This window comes from Solanum tuberosum, unplaced genomic scaffold (assembly GCF_000226075.1).
Source record: "Solanum tuberosum cultivar DM 1-3 516 R44 unplaced genomic scaffold, SolTub_3.0 scf00148, whole genome shotgun sequence".
NCBI classification, from domain to species: domain Eukaryota; kingdom Viridiplantae; phylum Streptophyta; class Magnoliopsida; order Solanales; family Solanaceae; genus Solanum; species Solanum tuberosum.
The window spans coordinates 354019-377868 of record NW_006239071.1 but is presented as its reverse complement, the minus strand read 5'-3'; the positions used below and the strand labels follow the sequence as shown (position 1 = coordinate 377868).

Genomic DNA, 23850 nt, shown 5'->3' with positions numbered 1-23850 from the left:
TCATTATAATTAGGTTAATTTGCTATGATAAAAAATCTTGATCCCATATAAACATGCATGATTTAAGAACCCATTCATATTATACATACATACTCCTAAGAGAAATAGCACTTGACAACTACTCCAAGATATTAAAAGCATACAATTCCCCCTTTCTTTAAATTTTGAAGGACTCGTGGGGGTGGCTAGATGAGCGTGTTGAAGATATAATATTAGAAAATAAATAAAAATGCTTCTCTAACAACTTAATCAAGCTTTCAAATAAAATGATCGGACACTTCATCAGTTGCCATATACAAAACTCTCTCTCGCCCCACTTTTTACTTTGGTTCAAAGATGAAGAGAAGTATCAACATCTGAATGTAAACCATCAAATTTGATCTTCGTCAAGTTAGTAGTGTTACTAACCCGCGACTTATCCAAAGATTGCGAATGAATTTCTGGCCAAAGGGAGAGAGAAAGTTGCGAAGATGACTCAGGTTTTTGTGGAGAAAATAACTTGTTATTATTGAGTGGCTGGTAATGATGATGATGATCGCGATCAATATTTTTATGCATTGGCATAGTAATAGAAGGATGATGATATTGATCATAACTATGTGATAACATTTTCAAAAGCTCTTTCTCTTGCCTAATTTCTTTCACTCTTTCCAATTGTTTAAACCTTTCTTGCAACAAAGCAATAGAGGAACAAATGACCATTTTTTGTTATAAGAGTTGTTTTGTGCTATAGAAACTAATAAGGTAAGATGGGAAATATTGTGTACGTGGGGATGAGTACATTTCAAGGTATGCATTTTATTTGGAAAGTAAGTAGGGATATTTTGGTCATTTTACTAGTTATTTTAGAGTCTAGTATATGATTTGAATGAAGAAATTAAAAAGAAGAATCATCAAAGAAAGCATAAAGTCCAAAAGGAAAAAGATGTGAAATCAATCTAAGGAGTAATAGTTTTTATTTTTATTTTTTATGAGAGGCCAAAGTGGGAGCTAAAGAGGAAAAGAGTAAGAAGAAAAATCCAAAAAACAGATAAAAAGTAGCACATGGAATTGTGTGTTTGGAGGAATATTAATAGGTTGTGTTGATGTTCTGTCTACATTGTCCCCTTAAAAGGCCCATCTTTTAGCTTTAAGAGAAGATGGTGCCCTTTTTTAGTGCCCTTTAATTTGGGTGCTCATGATCAAACCTTTATCCCCACCCCTCCCCCGCCCAACCCTAACAAACCCAAACTTTAACTTAATATATCATGCATGTTTTAAAAAGCAGGCCGGTACACAAAATATCCTGCATTTATACATATATGGTATGCATAAATTAAACATGAGCATAAATAATTGATTCCGTAGTTTGAATTTGTGACAAACAGGGCCATGTCATGATTCAAGTTTGTGGTAGGCGTAAGAGCTGGGAGGAGCGATAGCTGGGCTCTGGTGGTAAGGCAAGTGCGTGATGAATGTAGTATCCCCCTCGAGCATGCTCTTTGTACAAGCAAGCAAAGATAACGAGGGATGGAATGGATTATCGTATGTAGTGTTGAATCCAATCTAAAGCTCTTCCGAACAAGCAAGAAACAATTGACCACAAACTCTACTTAAGCGCTCGATATGCAGTTAGCTTAAAACATATTCATCATGTGGTCGAGCGAAACATACCTCTGTGAAACAATCTAACATCACTTTAGATAGGAACAAAATGAATGACTTAAACTAAAAGTAAGTTCTCTGAAATGAAGATGATTTTATCATTGTTCCATGACTCCCGACCCTTAACAATGCAAGTTATACATATAAAAAATCTTTCTTTTATTTAAATTTCGTGTCTAGTCAAACACTCCACTCCAAATGAAAAAGAAATGTAGAAGTATTGTTTTTCTCTTTATGAAACTTATTTTATGTTGTTGTTAAGTTGGAAGGTAGTGTTTGTATAGGAGAAAGAGAGAAAGAAACCAAAAAAGGACAATCATATAGAAGTGGGAATAATCTTAAGGGGTCATGATTCTTTGATTGAACTATGATACAATTTTATAAAAACAATAAATAATATCTACCCCAACATTCTCCTATTGAAAAAATACAAAACCAAACCAACATTCTTTAGAATGTTAATTAATTTGTCTTCAAGTCATTGGATGAGAGTGGCATGTAGATGAATGTTGATGATATAGGGTGTTATTTTTTTAAAAAAAACTTCATTTTGTTGGAGCCTTTTGGCCTTGAAGAAAGAGTTTTAAAAAGTGTATTGAATTGAGATAGACAACTATATGTGCATTAGCTAATGTGTACAAAAAATATGCACATAGTTTTACATTTGGGAAGAAAGGAAGCGCAATATATGGGGGGTTTTGTCACCTATAAATCTTGATTGCGTCCAATTTCTTCTAACATGACTTCTTCGCTTTTCCATCGAGGCTTTTTGTCATGATACTTTAATATTCGTATCCTAAAATTATTGGCATTATAATACTCTAACTATCTAATATCACGCTAATTCATTAGACTCTTCGATTAATAATTGTGTTGCATAAATTGACATTCCCTCAAATATGCAGGAAATTTTTATTTTTATTCAATTAAGCATTCAAATACATGATAAAATATTTTATCTCTTCTTTTCAACAGATAAATAAATTGCTCTTTCATGACAAAGAGTCCATAAGTTGCATTGACAATCATTGTTGGGTAATTCACTTGCATATGATATAATAAAAATAGAACCAACAAGAGTATTCTGAGGTTGTAATATGGTAAATAAAAAATGTCTCAATCATACATAAACAAACACTAAATAAGTGATTTAGGAGAGATTAAGCTTTCTGTAAAAGTGATTCCATTCTGGAGGGTATCACACTGAGGCCATAATCCAAATGGTCCATTGTATGTCTTAAATGCATGCGCTTTATGTTGATAACTTAAGAACCAGTACAACAGTTCACCATCTGCAAATCTATATTTTGGTATGGCCATATAACTAATGCAAGGATCTTCGATGTTTAACAATGAAGTCCAATATTCCTTGACACCATAGTCTTTCAATACCCATAGCTTAAATGTTCCTTTCGTCGGAAGATTAGAAGTAGAATAAGCACAAAGCATATCATCCAATATTAAATCACCAATATAGATGTAGCCCTTCAAGCATAATAATTGCTCTGGCAATGGTATATCTCTGTACACTTTATTAGAAATACTAAATGAAACCACCGAATAATTTCTTGAATCCTTAGAATATTTCCCAAAATACCGATCCAATGAAATGCCTCGTTTACAAATGTCAAATAATGCATACCCATGTCATAACTGCAAATGCCACGAGGATGTTTATCAATATTTCTCCAGGAACCACTTTTCAACGCGAGAATTTTCCCACCCATATGACCACTTTGATCTGGTGAAAGTTGTGCATCATGAAGTACAATTGATTCTCCCGTGGAGGGGTTCCTTAGCAAATATATGTCGTCTTCTCCCTCAATATTTTCATTTACCATCATAACAACCAAGCCATTGCATGAGCAAGTGATTGAACACATATATGGTCTAGAGATTAAAGGGAAATCAAGTTTTCGCACATTCTCAACTGGTTGATCCGACGATAAATTCAAACAATACATGTGATATTTACAATCTTTAGGGCAACATTGCCAGATAAGGAATTTTTTAGAATTGAGGTCATTATTGGCGCGATTGAGATGCTTCATTTTAAAGTAAGGGTTGGAAATCAATGTTTTCCAAGGTTTTGAAATACATTTGAATTGCAAAAGAGAGCACACAGGTAATCTGGTGAGGATGTCCATAAGTATTTCGTCTAGCAAGTGAGTTGTCACGGGATAGATAAATAGATAATAAAATGTTATGTTCAAAACATACACATAGAAATGTATCGTAAGTAAAACAATTGTAGGTAACTCACCTGATCAACAATATTCATTTGATTTTCTGTAATTGAAATCGATTTCTTCATCTTCTTCTTTTGTTGAACTTTGAAAAGTTGTCTATTTGCTAATAATTTCAACTTCTTCTTCTTTGTTGTCATTTTCATAATTGATATGATAAAGTTTCGAGCTTTCATTGAAAAGACTTGTGATTTTGGATATGCTTGCTAGGTTTTTTTTCTTCTTCTTGATTTAGGGGGGATTGATTGATTGGGCCGGGTTGGTCCATCTATCCTATCCTATATGTGAGTGATTTACCCATATCTTCCCCTTTTTAATTCTACACTACAATAATAACATACATGGTATAATCCCACAAAGTAAAGTTTGGGAAGTATAGAGTATAGACAAATTTTATTACTATTTCATAGTATGTTTTTGATAGATTTTTTATTCAAGAAAAAATAGTATGAAAACAAGTAGTAATTGAAGTACAAGAAACAATAAATAATATTGAAAATAGCATATACTAATAGAATGAAAACTAAAACAAAATAATATACTAATTGAAGTACTAGAAACAACAGATAGTAATAGAAATTGAAGTACAAGAAACAACAGATAGAAACAAAAATCGAAGGACAAGAAACTACATGAGCAGCATTAGATTACTAATTTGAACAGACAAACGCTTTATCCTAATCAGTGTCCTCCACATCTTTTTTGTCTAGGATCATATCCTTATTAAGCTAAATTTGCATTGTATCGGGACTATAAGACTCCAAATGCGAACCTCCATTTCATCCACCCTGTATTAATACGAGGAGTCACATCGTTGTTAATTTTCCTATTCCCTTAACAAAATTGAAGATATTTGAAAGTTTTTTTCTTCTTCTGATGACTTGTGTATCAAACCTCACTTCCACATAAGTCTCACACATTACGTCACTTAATTTGCACTTCAAACATTTTATCTTGATTATGCTCAATCTAAACCTTTTTTATTCCAAAATTTATCTCAAAACCTCTAACTTAGCGTTATCACTACCTCGAGTCTCGTCAACCAAAATTATGTATCAAAAGAAAGAAAAGAATCGGACCCAAGGGAGATTGGTGCTTGGGTAACCCGTAACCCGAACCGCCTCTCTCAATCCCTCTGCAATATAAAATGCTCTAGAATTCAAATTGAATCTGGGAAGGCAGAAATTTTGTTCAATTGAAGCAGAGAGTATTCAAAGCTCAACAAAAGAAGCAATCTTTTCAATAAAAAATTGTTAGCAATAGAGAAGATGCGAACCACAATTTGGGGGAGGCGACAAATAATAATTTGGGTGAGTTTTGATTTCTGGGTCGTGTTGCTTACTTACTGTTGAGTTTTTGTTGAACTTAGATTCCCGTGGATGTGACAGGTATCCCGTGGAATTAGTGTACGCCCAAGCTGGCACGCAGGATGCCGCGGTTATAAAAAACGAATCAGTGGAATTATTGATCAGGTGAGTTCAGGGTGTTACTTACAATTGAGTTTAATTGTTATTGGTTGGAATTAGATTCTATTTTCTAGGTCTGTTTGCTATAGCTAAGCGATTCTAGTCCGAGCTGTGTCACATCGAGGCCAAAATCCAAATGGTCCTTTGGATGTCTGTAAAATAATGCCCTGTACAATCAAAATGTATGAATTGAAATAGGAGTTCACCATCCTCAAACCTATAGTTTGTATGGCGTGAAAAAGCCTGGGATCATGTATAATAAAGAAAATGCATTCCAATATTACTTAACACCATAGTCTGAGGTAGGGGTAAGGTTTGCGTACACTTTATCCTCCCCATTCCTCACTTTGTGGGATTACACGGGGTATGTTGTTGTTGTATGTGAATCAAAGAAGAGATTCTTGGGTAACCTATTGAGGATGTCCATAAGTATTTCCTCTTGGAAGTGAGTTGCATGGGCTAGATAGAAAAGAAAATGTGATCATACAATTTTTTAAGGTATTCAAATATGAAACAATTTCATCTAAGAGTTTAGAAAAGATAAATCTAGAAAATTTCACGATTTCATCAAACTACTAGCACGCTTGCGGCTTACCGAGGATATGACACTAGCTAGGAAGATACGGAGGATGGAGATTAGGGTAGAAGGTTAGTAGGTAGTTGAGCGTTGTGTAGTTACTTATCCGTGTTGTTATTATTACTTTCCTACTACCGTATTCTTTGACTTTAGTATTACCTATGTTTTCTTTGCTTCTGCTTTCATATTATTTGTTGTTGCTATTGTTCTCTTCTTCATTGTTTTCGGCATGACTTCTCTGCTGATGTATTTGCTTTACATATTTGATTTTGTTATGCTTTACTTGAGCTGAGGATCTATCGGAAACAACCTATCTACCTTCACAAGGTAGGGGCAAGGCAGCGTGAACACCACCCTCCTCCCTAGACCCACATGTGGGATTACACCGGGTATGTTGATGTTGTTACTATTTACTGAGAAATAATAAATTAGAAAATTTCAAGCAGATGAAATTACTTGTCAATTGGCAGTGGCCCCATGTAAGCAATAAATGGGTGAAGTACTTTATGAATTTCCAATTTGTTTGGTGCCTTGGCTATGGTTGTGGTGTCTAGTTTGAAAAAATAACTCAGTGAATGCATAAACTGGCATGGCTGTAAAAAAGGCATCAATTAGTTTTCTCACATTGTTTTCTAGTGGTTCTATGATGGAAGCTATTGATGCTTGGTAATGATTTGTCGCCTTGTCGGCTTTGTGTTTGGATTTCTTTCTCCCTAGAGCACATGTGCTCTAAAGTTCCAGGGAATTCTAGTGACCAGACCAGTGAGGAAAAAACTACAGAGATTGTATGCATTACTCATTGTTCCGCTACATATTTTAAGACTGGTTGTTCAACTACATTTTTCCACTAGGGTTTTATTTTTTTAACAATAATTTGAGTAAAACGAAAACACAGGAAAAATACCTTTTGGCCATAGCAAATAATCCTAGATTCTAAGTTCAACCAACAAATGAAGTAACCTGATCAACAACATCCATCTTTACTTGGTACCTGTTGCTGGTGGGAGGTGGAAGGTATCCGTGGAATTAGTCGAGGTACGCAAAAGCTGGCCCGGACACCACAGTCATCAAAAAAAAAAACATCCATCTTCTTTGAATTCTTTGACAGCTTCACAATTCTTTTCGCTGCAATTGAAAATTGTGGTCATCCCCAAAAAGACGATAACACCTGCAAACCCAAGGTAAAAAAACTCACAGAAAGAAACAAATACCTTTGTGAAGTTGATTAGGAGATACTAATTTTTTTCTTTGTTGGGAATTTTCCTTGTCTCATATTTGGAGCTTCTTCTATGTAATTAACGGTGCACCTCTTGTCAATTTACACAAATGTCCTTCTTTACACCACTATTTATGGTGTCATTTTTAGAAGTTGTGCAAATATATCCCTTAAAAGTTACATTCCAAATAACATTAGATTTTGTCTCCTGTTTATTCATAAGTTTCCCAATCTTACTGTTAAAATATTAGATTGTCATTGAACATTTGAATAACTTACAACAAATTTGGACCACAATCTAACATTTTCTCATGCTATTTTCAGTTTGCTCAAAAGGAATCTTACTGTGATATGGCAAAGAATCGTAAATTGCAAGATATAATAAAAAGGTCATTTATCAAACAGTTGTCCCTGCAAAATTTCTCCTTTGTGTCATGATAATTTATTATTCGCATCGTAAAATCATTCGCATTGCAATGCTCTTCTTTTTTACAATAAAAAGAAGTTTTCCAATTTATAATACTCTAAGGGGTCGTTTGGTTGGGAACAAGTTATTATAGGATTAATTATTCCACCATGTATATGGGATAACTTATCCCATCACTAAGGTTTAAATGGTGGAATAAATAATTCCAAGACTGCCTAATACCTCCAACCAAACACCGGATAAAATAATCCTACATTTTATCCCTGGGATTATTATACCTTTTACTTCATGCCAAACGACGCCTAACTATCTAATATTTGCGTTAGTTAGACCCTTTAATTAATAATTGTGTTGCATAAATTGTGATAATGAATGAACAAAACTAAAGCTTTTTTTCAATAGAAAAAGAAATCCTAGAAAACAAGATTGTGCATCCGATCATCAAGCGGCGCAGGTACACTCTTTCCTTTTATCCCACCTGATGTTTCAATTGATTTTTTTCAAGCAGTTGCAGCTCGATGATAGTACCTGATTAGCAAGAAATCCCTACTCTCCTTCAATAAGCCCTTTCTTTTGCAGATAATTTTTTTTTGAGTCTCTTCAATCAATACTTAGCAATTGAGAAACCAGTAATCGCTCCAAAGAAAGATGACACGAAAAATTAAGAATGAACGAAAATTAGCAGATAGTAGTTATGCTCCAGAGATACAAAAACAGAAGAAGAAGTCCATTGCAACTCCAAAGTTAGAGGTTGATCTTTTCAATCAAATTCTTATTAGCAATGGAATTGATGCAATCCAAAAGTTTAATCAGATCTCCAAAGGTATCTGTTTGTTTTGTGCAGCTGCTGTTGTGTGTGTGTGTGTGTTTATGCACCTCGACTATTTCACCAGCTACATCCTAAGTCTTCTCTCTCTCTCTGTGTGTGTGTGTGTGTTTTTCTTTATAACCAGACTTAATTTTTTAATTAAATCAGGGAAGAGCGTTGTGGAGCCATCAAATGATAACACAGACCAGATGGATGTTGATGTAAGTTCTGATTTCTGAGTTGTGTTACTTACAATTGAGTATTTTTAATTGTTGTTGGTTGGGACTTAGATGCTTGGCATGTGTACTTGGTGCCACTGCCAAGAGCCGAGTAATTTCAGTATTCTCCACTTGAAATATTCAATTCTATATTTGTTACTAAATAGTAGATAGAAGAAATAAAACAAATTCAGGTTTATCTTTTCTGAACTCTTGGTTGAAATGTCTAATATATGAATACTTGAAAAAAAATTGTCTGATCGCTCTTTCTTGTCCTATCTAGGCCATGGCAGTTCACTTCCCAGAGGTAATACTTATGGACATCCTTAGCAGGTTACCTGTGCAGTCTCTACTTCGATTCAAATGTGTGTCAAAATTTTGGGAAACGTTGATCTCCGAGCCATACTTTAAGATGAAGCATCTCAGTCGTGCCAAGAATGATCAAGATTCTCAAAAACTTCTTACTAGCCTAAGGTGCCGTAAGAATGGTATATGTTCCATGTATTGTTGTCCTTTGTCGCCGGTTCAGCTGGTTGAGGATGTACAAAAACTCGATTTCCCTTCAAACCCTACACCATTGCAATGCACAATCCATTGTTGTTATGATGGCTTGGCTGTTATGGAGGTTCCTGATAATTTGAATGAACACTCCACATTTTTTCTGTGGAACCCCTCCACAAGAGAATCAATTGTACTTCCTTCTCCAGAATTTCCACTGGACAAAAGTCCTTGTTTTGGTTTGGGTTATGACTCAACCAGTGGTGAGTATAGGATTGTTCAGATTTATCAGGGTTTCGATTTACCTTGTGAAATTCTTGCACTGAAAGGTGGCTCTTGGAGAAGAAGTGATAAGCATCCTCATGGCATTTACTCTCTGATGTTTGCTGTGCAGTTTTTGACATTTGTACATGCGGCATTTCATTGGATTGGTATTTCACGAAATTATGCTGTGGTGGTTTCGTTTAGTATTTCAAATGAAGTGTACGGAGAGATTCCCTTACAGGAGGAAATTTCAGTCTCGAGGGATGTTTTTGGCATTACAGTGTTGGATGGAATGCTTTGTGTTCATTCTAATTCTCTTTATGATCAGAGTAAGCATACTATTAAGTTATGGGTATTGAAAGAGTATGGTATCAAGGAATCTTGGATTCCATTGCTATCTATCGAAGATCCTTATATTGTTATTGCTATACCGAAATATAGGTTTGCGGATGGTGAAGTGCTATTCAGGTGCGGTGTTGGGGGTTGATTAAGGACACGTAGTGGACCATTTGGAGCATGGCCTCAATGTGATATCATATTAGATGCACATGCTTTTACAGAAAGCTTGATTTCTCCAAGATCACTTACATATTAGTTTCTTATGTATGATTGAGACACTCTTTTTCTTCTTTTCTTGTTATGTTACAACTCTCGTATTCTTCTTAGTTTATCACCAGTATTGGAGTACAATGTCATCTTTAGCTGGCAGGTCTGGGGGACATGAAATTAATACCAGCAGATATCTTGGAGAAAGAAGTGTTCGTCTATCCATCATGTGGAGTAGTTGGCTTGAAAGAAACCAGAGATGTTTTGGAGAAATGAAACATGTATATCTTTTGTTAACTCTTAGGTGTCTACAGAAAGAATCTATACGCATTGTGTAAGGAACAGAGGTTTCCTCAGCTTGTTGAATGTGAGAAATTGACAAGAGTGCATTGCTTCTGTTATCATCAGGAATGACATTTGTTTTTCCAATATTCCCCAGCACAGTAACTGAAATTCTCACAAGAGATAATTTGAATGTACGTCTTGTTATATTACTTCAGGAGCTTACCGCTCTTGTGAGATATTGATAGCTTCTTCTTCTTGTTGTTATTGTTGAGATTTTGATGAGTTAAAGTAGGTTGGTCGTAATGAAGACCTTAACACCTTATTGATGCTTTTGTTTGAAAGATATATGTTAAGGCTTTAATTCCTCTTTTTGGCAGATCTTAATGGATTATGCTTCTTATGGCATGTATATTGCTATTATTTGACTATTAGCGTTATTCCATTGAACATGATGTAATGTCTACCGTTAACACTCTATTCCTGACTTAGCGGCCTAGAAAAGCATGTTATGATTGTGTATAGGTCGTATCTCGTATGTGATTACTTGCAATCACTGTTGGGTAATTCACTTTGCATATGGTATACTAAAAATGACCCGACCCGAACTAGAGGTTGTAACATGGTAACCAAAAAAACAACAGAAAGTGGTTCAATCATACATAAGCAAATATTTAATTATACTAAATATAATGTTAAAAGTAAATTATATGCCACTGCAAAAAAGAAATAAGAAATTACATATCAAATATACGAAAAGAATTAGAGTCGAGGGTAAAGTTAGAATGTCGCCTACTAGTTCATTGAACTCAATTGCTTTAGTGGAAAATTTTATATTCTTGAGAATTCATCGACTATGTATATGTTGCTGATTTAAAATTCAATAACTTTAAATCACGACTCATTAAGATTTGAACCATATAATTTGGAAGAGACCCGAAAATAGGGAGAATCCGACCGGTGCAAAAACTTGAATTTAGAGAGGAGAACCCGAACCGGCCCATCTATCATTCCCAATTTCCCAAACCGCGCAATCCTTCTGCTATATAAAAAAACCCTAGAATTCAAATTGAAGCTCAATAGAAGAAGAGGCAAAGCTTTTCAAGTTGGGGGAGGCATCAAATAATGATGGATATTGATCCGGTGAGTTGTGATTTCTTACTTACTGTTGAGTTGTTTTTGAATGAAAACAGTCTGAACTGTATGGCCAAAATCCAAATGGTCCTTTGATGTTGTAAAATATTAAAATGTATGAATTGAATTAGGAGTTCACCATCCTCAAACCTATAGTTTGTATGGCGTGAAAAAGCCCGGGATCATGTATAATAAAGAAAATGCATTCCAATATTCCTTAACACCAGGTAGGGTTAAGGTTTGCGTACACTTTATCCTCCTCATTTCTCACTTTGTGGGATTACATTGGGTATGTTGTTGTATGTGAATAAAAAAAGAGAGCGTTCAGGTAACCTATTGAGGATGTTCATAAGTATTTCCTGAGTTGCCATGGGCTAGATAAAAAAGAAAATGTGATCATACAATTTTTTTTTAAGGTATTCAAATATCAAACAATTTCAATTAAGAGTTTAGAAAAGATAAATCTTGAAAATTTCATGATTTCATCAAATTACTAGCACACATGCAGATTGCAGCTTACCGATGATATGAGACTAGATAGGAAGATATGGAGGATGGGGATGGAGATTAGGGTGGAACATTAGTAGGTAGTTGAGCGTTGGCTAGTTACTTATCCTTGTTGTTATTAGTACTCTCATACTACCGTATTCTTCGACTTCAGTATTACCTATGTTTTCTTTGCTTTGGTTTTCGTATTATTTGTTGTTGCTATTGTTCTCTTCTTCATTATTTTGAGCATGACTTCTCTGCTGATGTATTTGATTTGGTTATGCTTTACTTGAGACGAGGATCTATCGGAAACAACCTATCTACCTTCACAGGGTAGGGGCAAGGCTGCGTACACACCACCCTCCTCCCTAGACCCACATGTGGGATTACACCGGGTATGTTGATGTTGTTACTATTTACTGAGAAATAATAAATTAGAAAATTTCAAGCAGATGAAATTATTTGTCAATTGGCAGTGGCACCATGTAAGCAACAAATGGGTGAAGTACTTTAGGAATTTCCAATATGTTTAGTGCCTTGGCTATGGTTGTGGTGTCTAGTTTGAAAAAATAACTCAGTGAATACATAAATTGGCATGGTAGTAAAAAAAAGCATCAATTAGTTTTCTCACATTATTTTCTAGTGGTTCTATGATTGAAGCCATTGATGCTTGGTAATGATTTGTCGGCTTTGTTTTTGGATTTTTGTCTCACTAGGGTAGGTGTGCTCTAAAGTTCCAGGGAATTCTGGTGACCAGACCAGTGAGGAAAAAATTCCAGAGATTGTATGCGTTATTCATTGTTCAGCTACATTTTCCCACCAGGGTTTGAATTTTTTTAACAATAATTTGAGTAAAACTAAACACAGGAAAAACACCTTTTTGACATACCCAATAATCCTAGATTCTAAGTTCAACCAGCAAATGAAGTAACCTGATCAACAACATCCATCGTCTTTGAATTCTTTGACGGCTTCACAATTATTTTCGGTGCAATAGAAAATTGTGGTCATCCCCAAATAGACGATAACACCCGCAAACCCGAGGTTAAAAAAACACAGAAAGAAACAAATACCCTGAAGTTGATAAGGAGATACAAATTTCTTCCTTTGTTGGGAATTTTCCTTTTGTGTCATATTTGGAGCTTCTTCTATGTGAATTTATGGTGCACCTCTTGTCAATTACAGAAATATCCTTCTTTACACCACTATTTATGGTGTCTCTATTTTTAGAAGTCGTGCAAATATATCCCTTAAGAAGTTACCTTCCAAATAACATTAGATTTTGTCTCATGTTTGTTCAAAATTTCCCAATCTTACTGTTAAAATATTAGATTGTCATTGAGTGTTTGAATAACTTAGAACAAATTTGGACCACAATCTAACATTTTCTCATGCTATTTTCAGTTTGCTCAAAAGGAATCTTTAGACGGTGATATCATATGACAAAGAATCATAATTGCAAGAAATAATAAAGAGGTCATTTATCAAACAGTTGTCCTTGCGAAATTTCTCCTTTTTGTCATGATAATTTATTATTCACATCCTAAAATCATTGACATTATAATGCTCTTCTTTTTTATAATAATAAAAAAGTTCCCTAATTTATAATAGTCTAACTAACTAATATTTGCTTTAATTAGACCCTTCAATTAATAATTGTGTTGCATAAATTGTGATAATGAATGAATAAAATTAAAACTTTTTTTCAATAGAAAAATAAACCCTAGAAAACAAGATTGCGCATCCGATCATGGAGCGGCGCAGGTACACTCCTTCCTTTTATCCCACCCAATGATTCAATTGATTTTTTTCAAGCAATCGCAGCTCGATAATAGCACCTGATTGACAAGAAATTCCCTGCCCTCCTCCAATTTGCATTTTCTTTTGCAAATAAAAAAAAAACTGAGTCTCTTCAATCAATAGTTAGCAATTGAGAAACCATTAATCTGTCCAAAGAAAGATGACACAAAAAATTAAGAATGAGGGAAAATTAGCAGATAGTAGTTCTGCTCCAGAGATACAGAAACAGAAGAAGAAGAAGAAGAAATCCATTGCAATTCCAAAGTTAGAGGTTGATCTTTTCAATCAAATTCTTATTAGCAGTGGAGTTGATGCAACCCAAAAATTTAATCAGATCTCCAAAGGTATCTGTTTGTTTTGTGCAGCTGCTGTTCTGTCTGTGTGTGTGTGTTTATGCACCTCGACTATTTCACCAGCTACATCCTAAGTCTTCTCCCTCTATTTTGCTTTATAACCAGCCTTAATTTTTTAATTAAATCAGGGAAGAGTGTTGTGGAGCCGTCAAATGATAACACAAACCAGATGGATGTTGATTGGGTAAGTTCTGATTTCTGGGTGGTCACTTACAATTGAGTATTTTTAATTGTTGTTGGCTGGAATTAGATGCTTGTGTGTTAAACATTTTCCCAGGTGATAACCTCCCTAAAGATAAACTTTTTCCAATGAAGATAATATGGTTACCTATCAACGCCAATTCTATATGTTCTTTCTCTTCCCCATTGGAAAAGAATGTGAAATTTATGCTTTTTATTCTCATTACCAGTTTTGTGCCTTCACCGATTTATTTTGTCAAATTGGACACCACAACTATAGTCAAGGCTTCAAACTCGAAAATTCTTGAAGTACATTGCCCTTTTGTTGTTTACTTGGTGCCACTGTCAAGAGCCGAGTAATTTTAGTATTCTCCACTTCAAATATTTGTTACTAAATAGTAGATAGAAGAAATAAAACAAATTCTGGTTTATCTTTTCTGAACTCTTGGTTGAAATGTCTAATATATGAATACTATAAAAAAAAATTTGTCTGATCGCTCTTTCTTGTCCTATCTAGGCCCTGTCAATTCACTTCCCAGAGATAATACTTATGGACATCCTTAGCCGGTTACCTGTGCAGTCTCTACTCGATTCAAATGTGTTTCGAAATATTGGGAAACGTTGATCTCCGAGCCTTACTTTAAGAAGAAGCATCTCAATCGTGCCAAGAATGACCAAGATTCCCAGAAACTTCTTACTATCCAAATGTGCAGTAAGAATCGTATATTTTCCATGTATTGTTGTCCTTTGTTGCCGGTTCAGCTGGTTGAGGATGTACAAAAACTCAATTTCCCTTCAAACCCTACACCATGGCACTGCAGAATCCATTGTTGTTATGATGGCCTGGCTGTTATGGAGGTTCGTGATAATTTTAAAGATAAACACTCCACACTTTTGCTTTGGAACCCCTCCACAAGAGAATCAATAGTACTTCCTTCTCCGGAATTTCCACGGGGGAGCCTTACTTGTTTTGGTTTGGGTTATGACTCAACCAGTGGTGGGTATAAGATCTTTCAGCATTATCAGGGTTGCTCTTTTCCTGGTGAAATTCTCGCGCTGAAAGGTGGCTCCTGGAGAAGAATTGATGAGCATCCTCGTGGCATTGACAACCAGTTCGTTTGCAGGCAGTTTTTGGCATTTGTACATGCGGCATTTCATTGGATCGCTTTCTCACGAAATCAAGCTGTGGTGGTGTCGTTTAGTATTTCAAATGAAGTGTACGGAGATATACCTTTTCCGGAGGAAATGTCAGCCTTGACGGCGCTTATTGGCGCTACAGTGTTGGAAGGAATGCTTTGTGTTTATTCTAATTCTATTTATCCGGGTAAGCGTACTATTAAGTTATGGGTATTGAAAGAGTATGGTATCAAGGAATCTTGGATTCCATTCTTATCTGTAGAAGATCCTACGGGTGCTATTTCTATACCGAAATATAGGTTTGCAGATGGTGAAATGCTATTCTGGTGCAATGAAGGGGTTATGTTTAGGACACGCTGTGGACCATTTGGAGCATGGCCTCGATGTGATACCATATTTGATGGACATGCTTTTAGAGAACGCTTGATTTATCCAACACGTTGTGGACCATGTGGAGCATGGCCTTCATGTGATTCCATATGTGATGGACATGCTTTTACAGAAAGCTTGATTTCTCCAAGATCACTTACTTATTAGTTTCTTATGTATGATTGAGACACTCTTTTTCTTCTTTTCTTGTTATGTTACAACTCTCATATTCTTCTTAGTTTATCTCCAGTTTTTGGAGTACAATGTCATCTTTAGCTGGTAGGTCTGGGGGACAAGAAATTAATGCCAGTAGATATCTTGGAGAAGTGTTCGTCTATCCATCATGTGGAGTACTTGGCTTGAATGAAACCAGAGATGTTTCAATGGAGAAAAGCAACATATATATCTTTTGTTAAATCTTGGTGTTTACAAAAAGAATCTGTATGCATTGTGTATGGAACAGAGGTTTCTCAGCTTGTCGAATGTGAGAATTAGAAAAAGACTGCATTGCTTCTAATATTATCATATTTATCGTTGGTTGAGAATGTACAAAACTTGATTGCCTTTCAAGCTCTAAAAGTGCAGTATTTACTTATGTATGATAAAGAGTGTGCAATTTCATTGCTAAGTAAGACGTGGTTTTACCCCATCTTCTGTTTTACTTACTAGAACATGTCTAGTCTTATATGGATAGTGCAATGACCAGACTTGTTGATATCAACCAAAACTGTCAACTTCACGAAAAAAATGCCTTTATATCAGAATCGTAAACCATTTTGAGGTGTCAAAATATGCGCGGTAAGCACACCATCCAATGACAGATTTGTACATGATCTACTTATGTAGATGTCAGTGACCACATAAACTCAGGTGTTGTGTATTCAAACTAAGCAAGGACATTCAAGTGCGATAACAGGTTAAGGAACTGCAAGTTTCATCATCAGCCAAAATGTCCTGATGGTGTTTTATTGCCTCTCTTCAGGATCTCGAAAGCTTTACCCTCTGAATGTCAAAAAGAGAGCTAGGTGACTGCCACTATAAAAGCTTCCATCCGCCAGTTACATATTCTATCATCTCAGTTTGACCAAGAATAGCCATGATTTAGGGGCAAGTTCAATGTTCGTTCTGCCCTTTCTTCCATCATCTTCACAATCAGTTTATACCACCACCTTCCGTTCCACACATCTCCCATCTGTTTATGGACCTTCTTGTAGAGACCCAAAGTAGGATGTGATTGCAGTATTCCCATCTTCCAAGTCATTCTTTATTCCAAAATCCATTTTGAAATCAGAAATCCTAGAGGTGATCAGGAAAACATTTAGTTGACTCATGCATTTTGTAGTTGAATATTGTTTGTTATAACAGAAGAACACCATCAACATCTGAAAACAAAGTTGGAGTTTACCAGTAAAGCATCCCATGAGCCCCGCATATCTGGACTTTTGAGTCATTCTTGGACAAGGGCACATCAGTAGACATTTAAGTTTGCAAGAAAGTCATCAGTAAAGCCTCCTGAGAAGAAAAAAATAATAATAAGCAGGATCCTGATGAGATCTCAAAGGTATACGATTTTATTTTTGGTCGTTTCAAGGGTATACAATTTGTTACCTCTCAAATAAGTACAAATACTTTGACACATATGCATGAAGGTACTTATCCATCATAGCAGTTAAGTCTTTCCCATGATGTTTAGCTTTTTCAAAGTTCCTTCTGATGCAAGGACAGTTAGCCATAGATCCATCAAAAGCTTCCATTGAAGTTGCTGCTGCATCTCGTGCAATTTAAATTCTTCATTGTTAGAGCCCAAAGTATCAAAGAAGCACAGACAGCTGGAAAAATCAAACAAAGATGATAGGAGTAAGATATCTAGTTATGCTCATAGAATTTGAATTCTAAGATAGGGAGTACCTATTTAAGGGTTGGCACAGAATTCCCAAGATTATGTGGGGTGAATTAACTTAGAGAAATAGTCAACAAGCATTAATCTGTTACAGGATTGGTGTGATTAAGAAAGGAGGCAAGACTATAAGACGGACTTTTTAACCTGTTCTTCCATGTTCCATTCAACACAACATTAGCTAGCTTGTCAACTACATCCAGTTTAAAAAACGACTCTAACAAGAGAAAGGTATCAGACCGTAATATGAAAGATCTTGTTCGTAGTCTACCCAAACTCAAAATTGACAAAAGAGTGGTGTTACAAGTTAAATTAACCACAAAAAACAGTATATTTGCTCTTACTAGAGTACAGCTACTCAAACTGCAATTAAGTTGCTCGTGCAATTAATCACTTACTTGTCCTTCAACCAATTTTTTATTTCTTCTTTTTTATGGAGCATAGCAAAGAAGATTACTCACATCACTTGAGTTAAGATAATTAAATTCACTCTTTTACCACACACATCTATAAAAACTTCATAGCATGGAAACACTGGTGACTTTGGATAAATGTACGACAAAGAAAAAGGTTTTGAATACTTTTGCAATAAAGATACACCCATTAACCAGTAATATCTACATATTGCACCTAAATAAGCTATAACGTCTTAAATGAAGAATAACAACTATTTTTCAAAAAAGGAAGTAACGCAAACAAGTTTAACTATGAAAGGAATATGATTTGTTAATATTGGTCTTCCCATAAAGTACCCAATTATTTGTTTTTTTTAAACCGTGGTATCCGGGGCCAGCTTGTGCGCACCTTGAATAATTCCATGGGATACCTGTCACCTCCCACTAACAATAGGTCGGTAACTCTATCTACCAAAGCTAGAACAAATGGAAAGTAATCACCTAGGGGTCGTTTGGTAGAGTTTATAAGAATAATACAAAATATAGTGTATTAGTAATGCTTGTATTAGTTACGCTTGCATTAGTTATGATGAGATTTTTTAATGCAATGTTTGGTTTGGTGTACTAAAAATATTATGCATTACATAATTTTTTTAGAAAAAATATTTGGTTACAAAAGTACCCTCCACAAATATAGTGGAAAGGATGTAAAAAAAGTTTTTGAGGGCAATTGTGTCTTTAATAATGTTAATGCATGCATTAGAACCCATTGCATTACTAATGCATAGAAATGAATGGCATTAGTAATACACTCTTCAATACACAATAGAGTGTATTACTAATACAAGCATTAGTTATGCATAGGTTAGAAAAGTGTACCAAACAAGGTACTACTAATACATCAAGCTAATGCAAGTATTATTTTCTCGAATACACTCTACCAAACGACCCCCTAGTGTTTTATTTCTGCTGGGAACTGAACCTAAGACCTCATGGTGATATCTTCAGTATCACTTTTAGGTTCCCAGCCGATATATTCTCAGAAAGTAGGACACAAACTTTATGAACATGTATGATATGAGAATATGTAGGGTCATACATCTAAGTATGATTTTCCTTAAAAGCAAAGGCTATTACGCAGGTAAATAGAAGACACCAGCTAACAAAAAGATACCTGCACTTTATGTGGCTGACATGTTGTGAACAATTTCCTTCAAGTCTTTTAAACTGCAACCTGGTGTTCTTTCTATTCCTCTATTCTTCATTTTCTCCTTTGTCTGAGCTACTTCATCCCAACGACCAGCTGCAGCATAGATGTTCACCAGCAATAAATAATGCCAAAAATTCTTGGGGTCTTGATCAATCAACTTATTCGCAATTTGTTCTCCTAAACTTACATCCCGTCCAAAGCGTGCTGAGCCAAGCAATTCAGACCACAATGAGGATTCCAGTGGCAAATTGCTCTCCACTGGTATGTTCTTCAGTGTTTCTATTGCTTCTTGCATTAGGCCAACATTTGCCAAGAGATTAGCCATGCACCAATAATGTGCAAAGCTGGGCTTTATACCAAACACATCACTCATGTTTCCAAAGTGTTTTCTTCCTTCTGTTAACAGTCCTTCACGGGCACAAGCGCATAAGACACCGACAAATGTGATTTCATCTGGAAGCGCATGGTACTTAACATGATTTTTTTCTGTACTTTCTAATCTACTACTCAGCAAGTCTGAATACAGATTAAGCCCATCTTTTGGGATTCCATGAATGCAATACCCCAAAATCATTGCATTCCAGCAAACTATGTTCTTGATCGATATCCGATCAAAAATTAAACGACCTATTTCTGCTCTTCCGCATCTACTATACATATGAATTAAAGTCGTACTAACAATCAAATTCAAGTCTTTCGATGCCTTAATAAGACACCCATGAACAGATTTTCCTTCCTTCATTCGAGCTGACCTAGCACAAGCAGTAACCGCAATAACTATAGTTGTATCGTTCCCATTCAATCCCCTCTGTGCCATTTCTCTGAACAACTTTAGGCACTTCCCAGGGTTATTCGAATTCAAATACCCAGTCATCATGACATTCCACCCAACTAAATTACACTCTGGCATTGCATCAAACAACTGTCGTGCAACGACTAATTCACCCACTTTTACATATCCATTCATAATGCTGTTCCAAGACACAACATCCCTCTGGTGCATTTCATCGAATACCTTCCTAGCAAGATCAATAAAACCACAACAACTATAAAAATGCACTAAAGAGTTCTGCACTTGCAAAACTCCATCAACACCATTTTTCACAACTTGTCCATGACACTTCTGACCCGAATCCAAACGACCCCTTCTAGCACAAGCACTCATGAGAGGTGGAAATGTAAAACTATTAGGCAAGAACCCATTTTTAAGCCTTTGGAAATAGAAAACTACAGCATTATCAGGCAAAGAACTACAAGCATAAGCTTTTATAACAGTATTAACTGAAAAAGTATCAGGAAAATGAATGCACTTAAATACCAATGCAGTATATTCAATATCATCACAATGTTGAGTACAGAGCTTCAAAAATCTGCAAGAATATGAGGGATTTTGTACTTGTAAAAGACCAGTTATTATCAAATGTGCTTGGATTTGAAAGAGCTGTGCCAAACTTTGACATGAATCAAGAAATTCCAAAGCTTTGGATTGATAAGTAGGTGTTAATGAAGAGAATTGGGATTTTTTTGTGAAAGAAAAATAAGGGGTCAAGTGTTTGATGGAGATTCTTGCTGCCATTCATATATCTGTTTCTGGGTTTTGAAGTAATTTTTCAGATTTGAATAAAGAAACGATTTTTCTGCCATTAATGCTCCTCATTGCTGCACATGATGAATATAAATGGAGAAATTACTCATTTCTTTGTTTGCTAAGCACTGTTTAGTATGATTTTGGGATCAAAATCAATGGATTTTATACTCAAAACTCCAAAAACAGAGAAAGTTGAAAGCTTTGTCAAATTTGGAGGATGAACCAAGAAAGGAAGAAGAACGGCAGGGGATTCACTCTAAACAGTTGTTGGGCTTGAAGGTCAATTTTGGGCTTTGCTATTAATCAATTTTTATGGTCCGGCCCATCTTCATGGATCCACAATGTTTTTGGTCTTGCTTATTTGAACTTTAATCACTATTGTCAATCACCACATTCCGTCGGGAGGGGCGGGGGCGGTGGCATCATCTATTTACTATTATCACTATCAATTATCATTAACTGAATCACCACCACCAACCATTATCTCATGTTTGTCGATGTAATTACTACCAGACCACTACCATCTATCACAATCGTCCACCACAATTATAATTTGTCATCAATAGCTACCACCACTCTCAGACATCATAAACACTTTTATATAATGTTGACCGTTAATCATCTCTATCTCTATCACTACCATCACTATCTACTACCATCGTCTGATGCAATTATAATTTGGCATCATTAACTATCACTACATACCACCACAGTATAATTATTACTATCAGACATTATCACACCTAACTTAGCTACAACAACCACCATCGCACATTCATTATCGATCAGAGTTAGTTATTGCCACCACTTACCATCATACTCTAGTTTAATTGTTGAGATAGTATTAGGCCATTAATTAGTCTATATTTACGTGCCATATACTCAAGATTGTAATGCTTGAAGGAGAATCAACCTATTACAATAGACAAGTGGAGGACATAGAGAGGGGAATTTTCCACTTTTTTAGCTTTATGTTTTCTTCTCAAGTCGGTGATCTATATGCTTGTAAAGATTATATGCCTTATAGTCTATTGACAATTATGACCCTTTATACTAAATATATAAATCCTATAACATGTGTTGATACTTGAGGGCAAACTAGACAATTTGTAATATGATTGCATACATTTTAAGTCACTATTTACACAATCAAAGGATTCAAATTTCATAAATTGCAATGAGCATGTCTAGTTCAAGATATATTCATACAAGATCAATGCCATTTGGATTTATAAAGATTCTAATTGTTCTCATCTTCTTCTCAATTATTCCCTTCAAATCTGGTAAGAATTTGGTTTTTCTTATTATAGTAAGTATATAGTACTAGTAGTAATTGTTTAACTATCTATTTTAACTTGTTATAATGGTTAGATCTAACTAAGAATTGAATATAATTTGGCTGCAAATTTTTAGATCTATTGCCATGTTTTACTTGTCAAGATTTGGCAATGGGATCTAATAGCCTAGTTCCACCAAAGTATGAAAAAAAGGCACACTTTATTATCATTAATCAACTTCGTCTTAATTCATTACGAGTTAGAATCGACTATATGAAATTTTCTGTGTCTCCTATATTTTTGGGCCGGGCACTTTGGTATATAGATAGTTAAGAGTAAGAGTCTATTTTTTGTTTGTTTAATCATCTGGTATTCAGAACCTATCTGGACCAATTTATTTAGGTTCAAGTTGGGACAAAGTACTCCTTTATCTAGAAATTTGTTATTTTGAAATTTGAATGAACTCGAGATATCTGATTAAATAATGTTGAAGTACTCTTTGATATATGTATGTAGAGGGACAATTTCATGATTGGTGCATAGCTGATGAACAAACACCAGATGATGAGTTGGTTCAAGCCCTGAAATGGGCATGTGAAAATGGAGCAAATTGCACAAAAATACAAGAGAATCAACCATGCTACCTTCCAAATACTGTGAAAGAACATGCCTCTTATGCATTCAATAGCTACTACCAAAACATGAAACAAAAAGGGGCTAATTGCTACTTCAATTCTGCTGCTCTTTTAACTGCCCGTGATCCAAGTAAGTTTCCATCAAATTAATCAATTACTCCCTTTATTTGTCCCGTCACTTTTCGCTTCTCGAGACGTAAATTATGGACTAATATGAAAAACTTGCAATTTATACTACTTTTCATATAGACATTAGTGGAGAATGTGTTTCAATCATATTAGTACGTTTACTTTAGGTTTTATGCATTCTAGGAGTTATTATGGTTTGTATAGTCGACTCCAACTTATTTACGATTGGAGTGTTACTAATATAGTGCACTAGTTTCTTTTGTAATGTAGAGAATTTAACTAATTATTTTTTTGTCATTTTCTATTGACAGGCCATGATGTTTGCAAATTTGAGGTTATTCCTTGATCAATCTTGTTTCCCAGAGTTAAATTAAATTTGTGTTATTTCTTCTTTTGTCTATTTATATGTTTTAATTATTATTTTTTACTTACATAAACGAATTTACTTAATGGAAAGATGTGAGAATTTTGGTTTGAGTATCCAATGTCATTCTTATAAGTTTACCTCTCTTATTTTTCTTTTTATTTCTTTTCCCCTAATATCAAACTCTAGATCCGTTCTTTATTTTTATTCATGTAAACTAGTCCGTATCTCGTGGAGTTAGTTGAAGCCCCGCGATTATAAAATAAAATAAAAAACCAGAAAGTCTTCAAATACGTTGACACCTTTTACCTTACTAAGTTGATATTTCAATTATCCCCAATTTCCTAAGAAAAGATAATTGTCAATGAAAATATTAGACGATATTCTCAATCTCCAGAATTCCTTTTACTAGTATTTTATATTTTCTAGAACGGCTAACGCACGTCATGAATATTTTGAAGAAATGAAATAAATTGATTGAATGAAATAACAAAGGAATTTTATTAGTTGGACAATCAATAAGGTTAATATTAATTAAGCTAATTTAGCTAGTGTTACAAAGCTTATTTTGATACATGACTTAGGCACATTTAAGTTTCAAATATGTAATTTTGATTCCTTTATGTAGGATATTATAATATCCTAATATATGGAGTGAAAATACAAATTTAAGATAACACAGATATTTATACTCAATGAAC

The 23850-nt window shown here is 35.0% G+C and overlaps 4 protein-coding genes and 1 long non-coding RNA gene across 13 annotated transcripts; 3 read left to right on the top strand and 2 right to left on the bottom strand.

Annotated features, from left to right (window-relative positions):
* Window positions 1-2726: 2726 nt before the first annotated feature.
* LOC107061525 (uncharacterized) lies at window positions 2727-4120 on the bottom strand. Its single transcript, XR_001474039.1, has 2 exons — window positions 3908-4120; window positions 2727-3297 (listed from the first exon to the last, which is right to left on the bottom strand). It is a non-coding gene; the product is annotated as an uncharacterized lncRNA (long non-coding RNA).
* Window positions 4121-5572: 1452 nt separating this feature from the next.
* LOC102589673 (F-box protein CPR30-like) lies at window positions 5573-10339 on the top strand. Of its 5 annotated transcripts, none has more exons than XM_015310897.1 (5): window positions 5573-6322; window positions 7474-7538; window positions 8156-8399; window positions 8553-8605; window positions 8886-10339. In XM_015310897.1, the coding sequence occupies exons 3-5, from the start codon at window positions 8225-8227 to the stop codon at window positions 9849-9851; spliced, it is 1194 nt and encodes a 397-aa protein (XP_015166383.1). In that variant the 5' UTR covers window positions 5573-6322; window positions 7474-7538; window positions 8156-8224; the 3' UTR covers window positions 9852-10339. The 5 variants fall into 5 exon arrangements, with proteins under 5 accessions (XP_015166383.1, XP_015166387.1, XP_015166385.1 ...); XM_015310901.1 differs by having other exon boundaries at window positions 7474-8399; window positions 8886-8909; window positions 9495-10339; XM_015310899.1 differs by having other exon boundaries at window positions 7474-8399; window positions 8886-9693; window positions 9806-10339.
* Window positions 10340-11134: 795 nt separating this feature from the next.
* LOC107061533 (F-box protein CPR30-like) lies at window positions 11135-16015 on the top strand. Of its 5 annotated transcripts, XM_015310903.1 has the most exons (6): window positions 11149-11335; window positions 12110-12210; window positions 13220-13291; window positions 13528-13959; window positions 14097-14152; window positions 14666-16015. In XM_015310903.1, the coding sequence occupies exon 6, from the start codon at window positions 14854-14856 to the stop codon at window positions 15820-15822; it is 969 nt and encodes a 322-aa protein (XP_015166389.1). In that variant the 5' UTR covers window positions 11149-11335; window positions 12110-12210; window positions 13220-13291; window positions 13528-13959; window positions 14097-14152; window positions 14666-14853; the 3' UTR covers window positions 15823-16015. The 5 variants fall into 5 exon arrangements, with proteins under 5 accessions (XP_015166392.1, XP_015166389.1, XP_015166390.1 ...); XM_015310906.1 differs by having other exon boundaries at window positions 11135-11335; window positions 13220-13959; XM_015310904.1 differs by lacking the exon at window positions 13528-13959.
* Window positions 16016-16389: 374 nt separating this feature from the next.
* Window positions 16390-20992, bottom strand: LOC102589136 (pentatricopeptide repeat-containing protein At3g51320-like). Its single transcript, XM_006352270.2, has 4 exons — window positions 19121-20992; window positions 17263-17483; window positions 17060-17166; window positions 16390-16950 (listed from the first exon to the last, which is right to left on the bottom strand). Exon 1 carries the CDS (start codon window positions 20730-20732, stop codon window positions 19128-19130), a length of 1605 nt encoding a protein of 534 aa, XP_006352332.1. The 5' UTR covers window positions 20733-20992; the 3' UTR covers window positions 16390-16950; window positions 17060-17166; window positions 17263-17483; window positions 19121-19127.
* Window positions 20993-21832: 840 nt separating this feature from the next.
* Window positions 21833-23265, top strand: LOC102588809 (glucan endo-1,3-beta-glucosidase 4-like). The gene is made up of 3 exons (XM_006352269.2): window positions 21833-22027; window positions 22538-22786; window positions 23097-23265. The coding sequence occupies exons 1-3, from the start codon at window positions 21922-21924 to the stop codon at window positions 23129-23131; spliced, it is 390 nt and encodes a 129-aa protein (XP_006352331.2). The 5' UTR covers window positions 21833-21921; the 3' UTR covers window positions 23132-23265.
* Window positions 23266-23850: the final 585 nt, after the last annotated feature.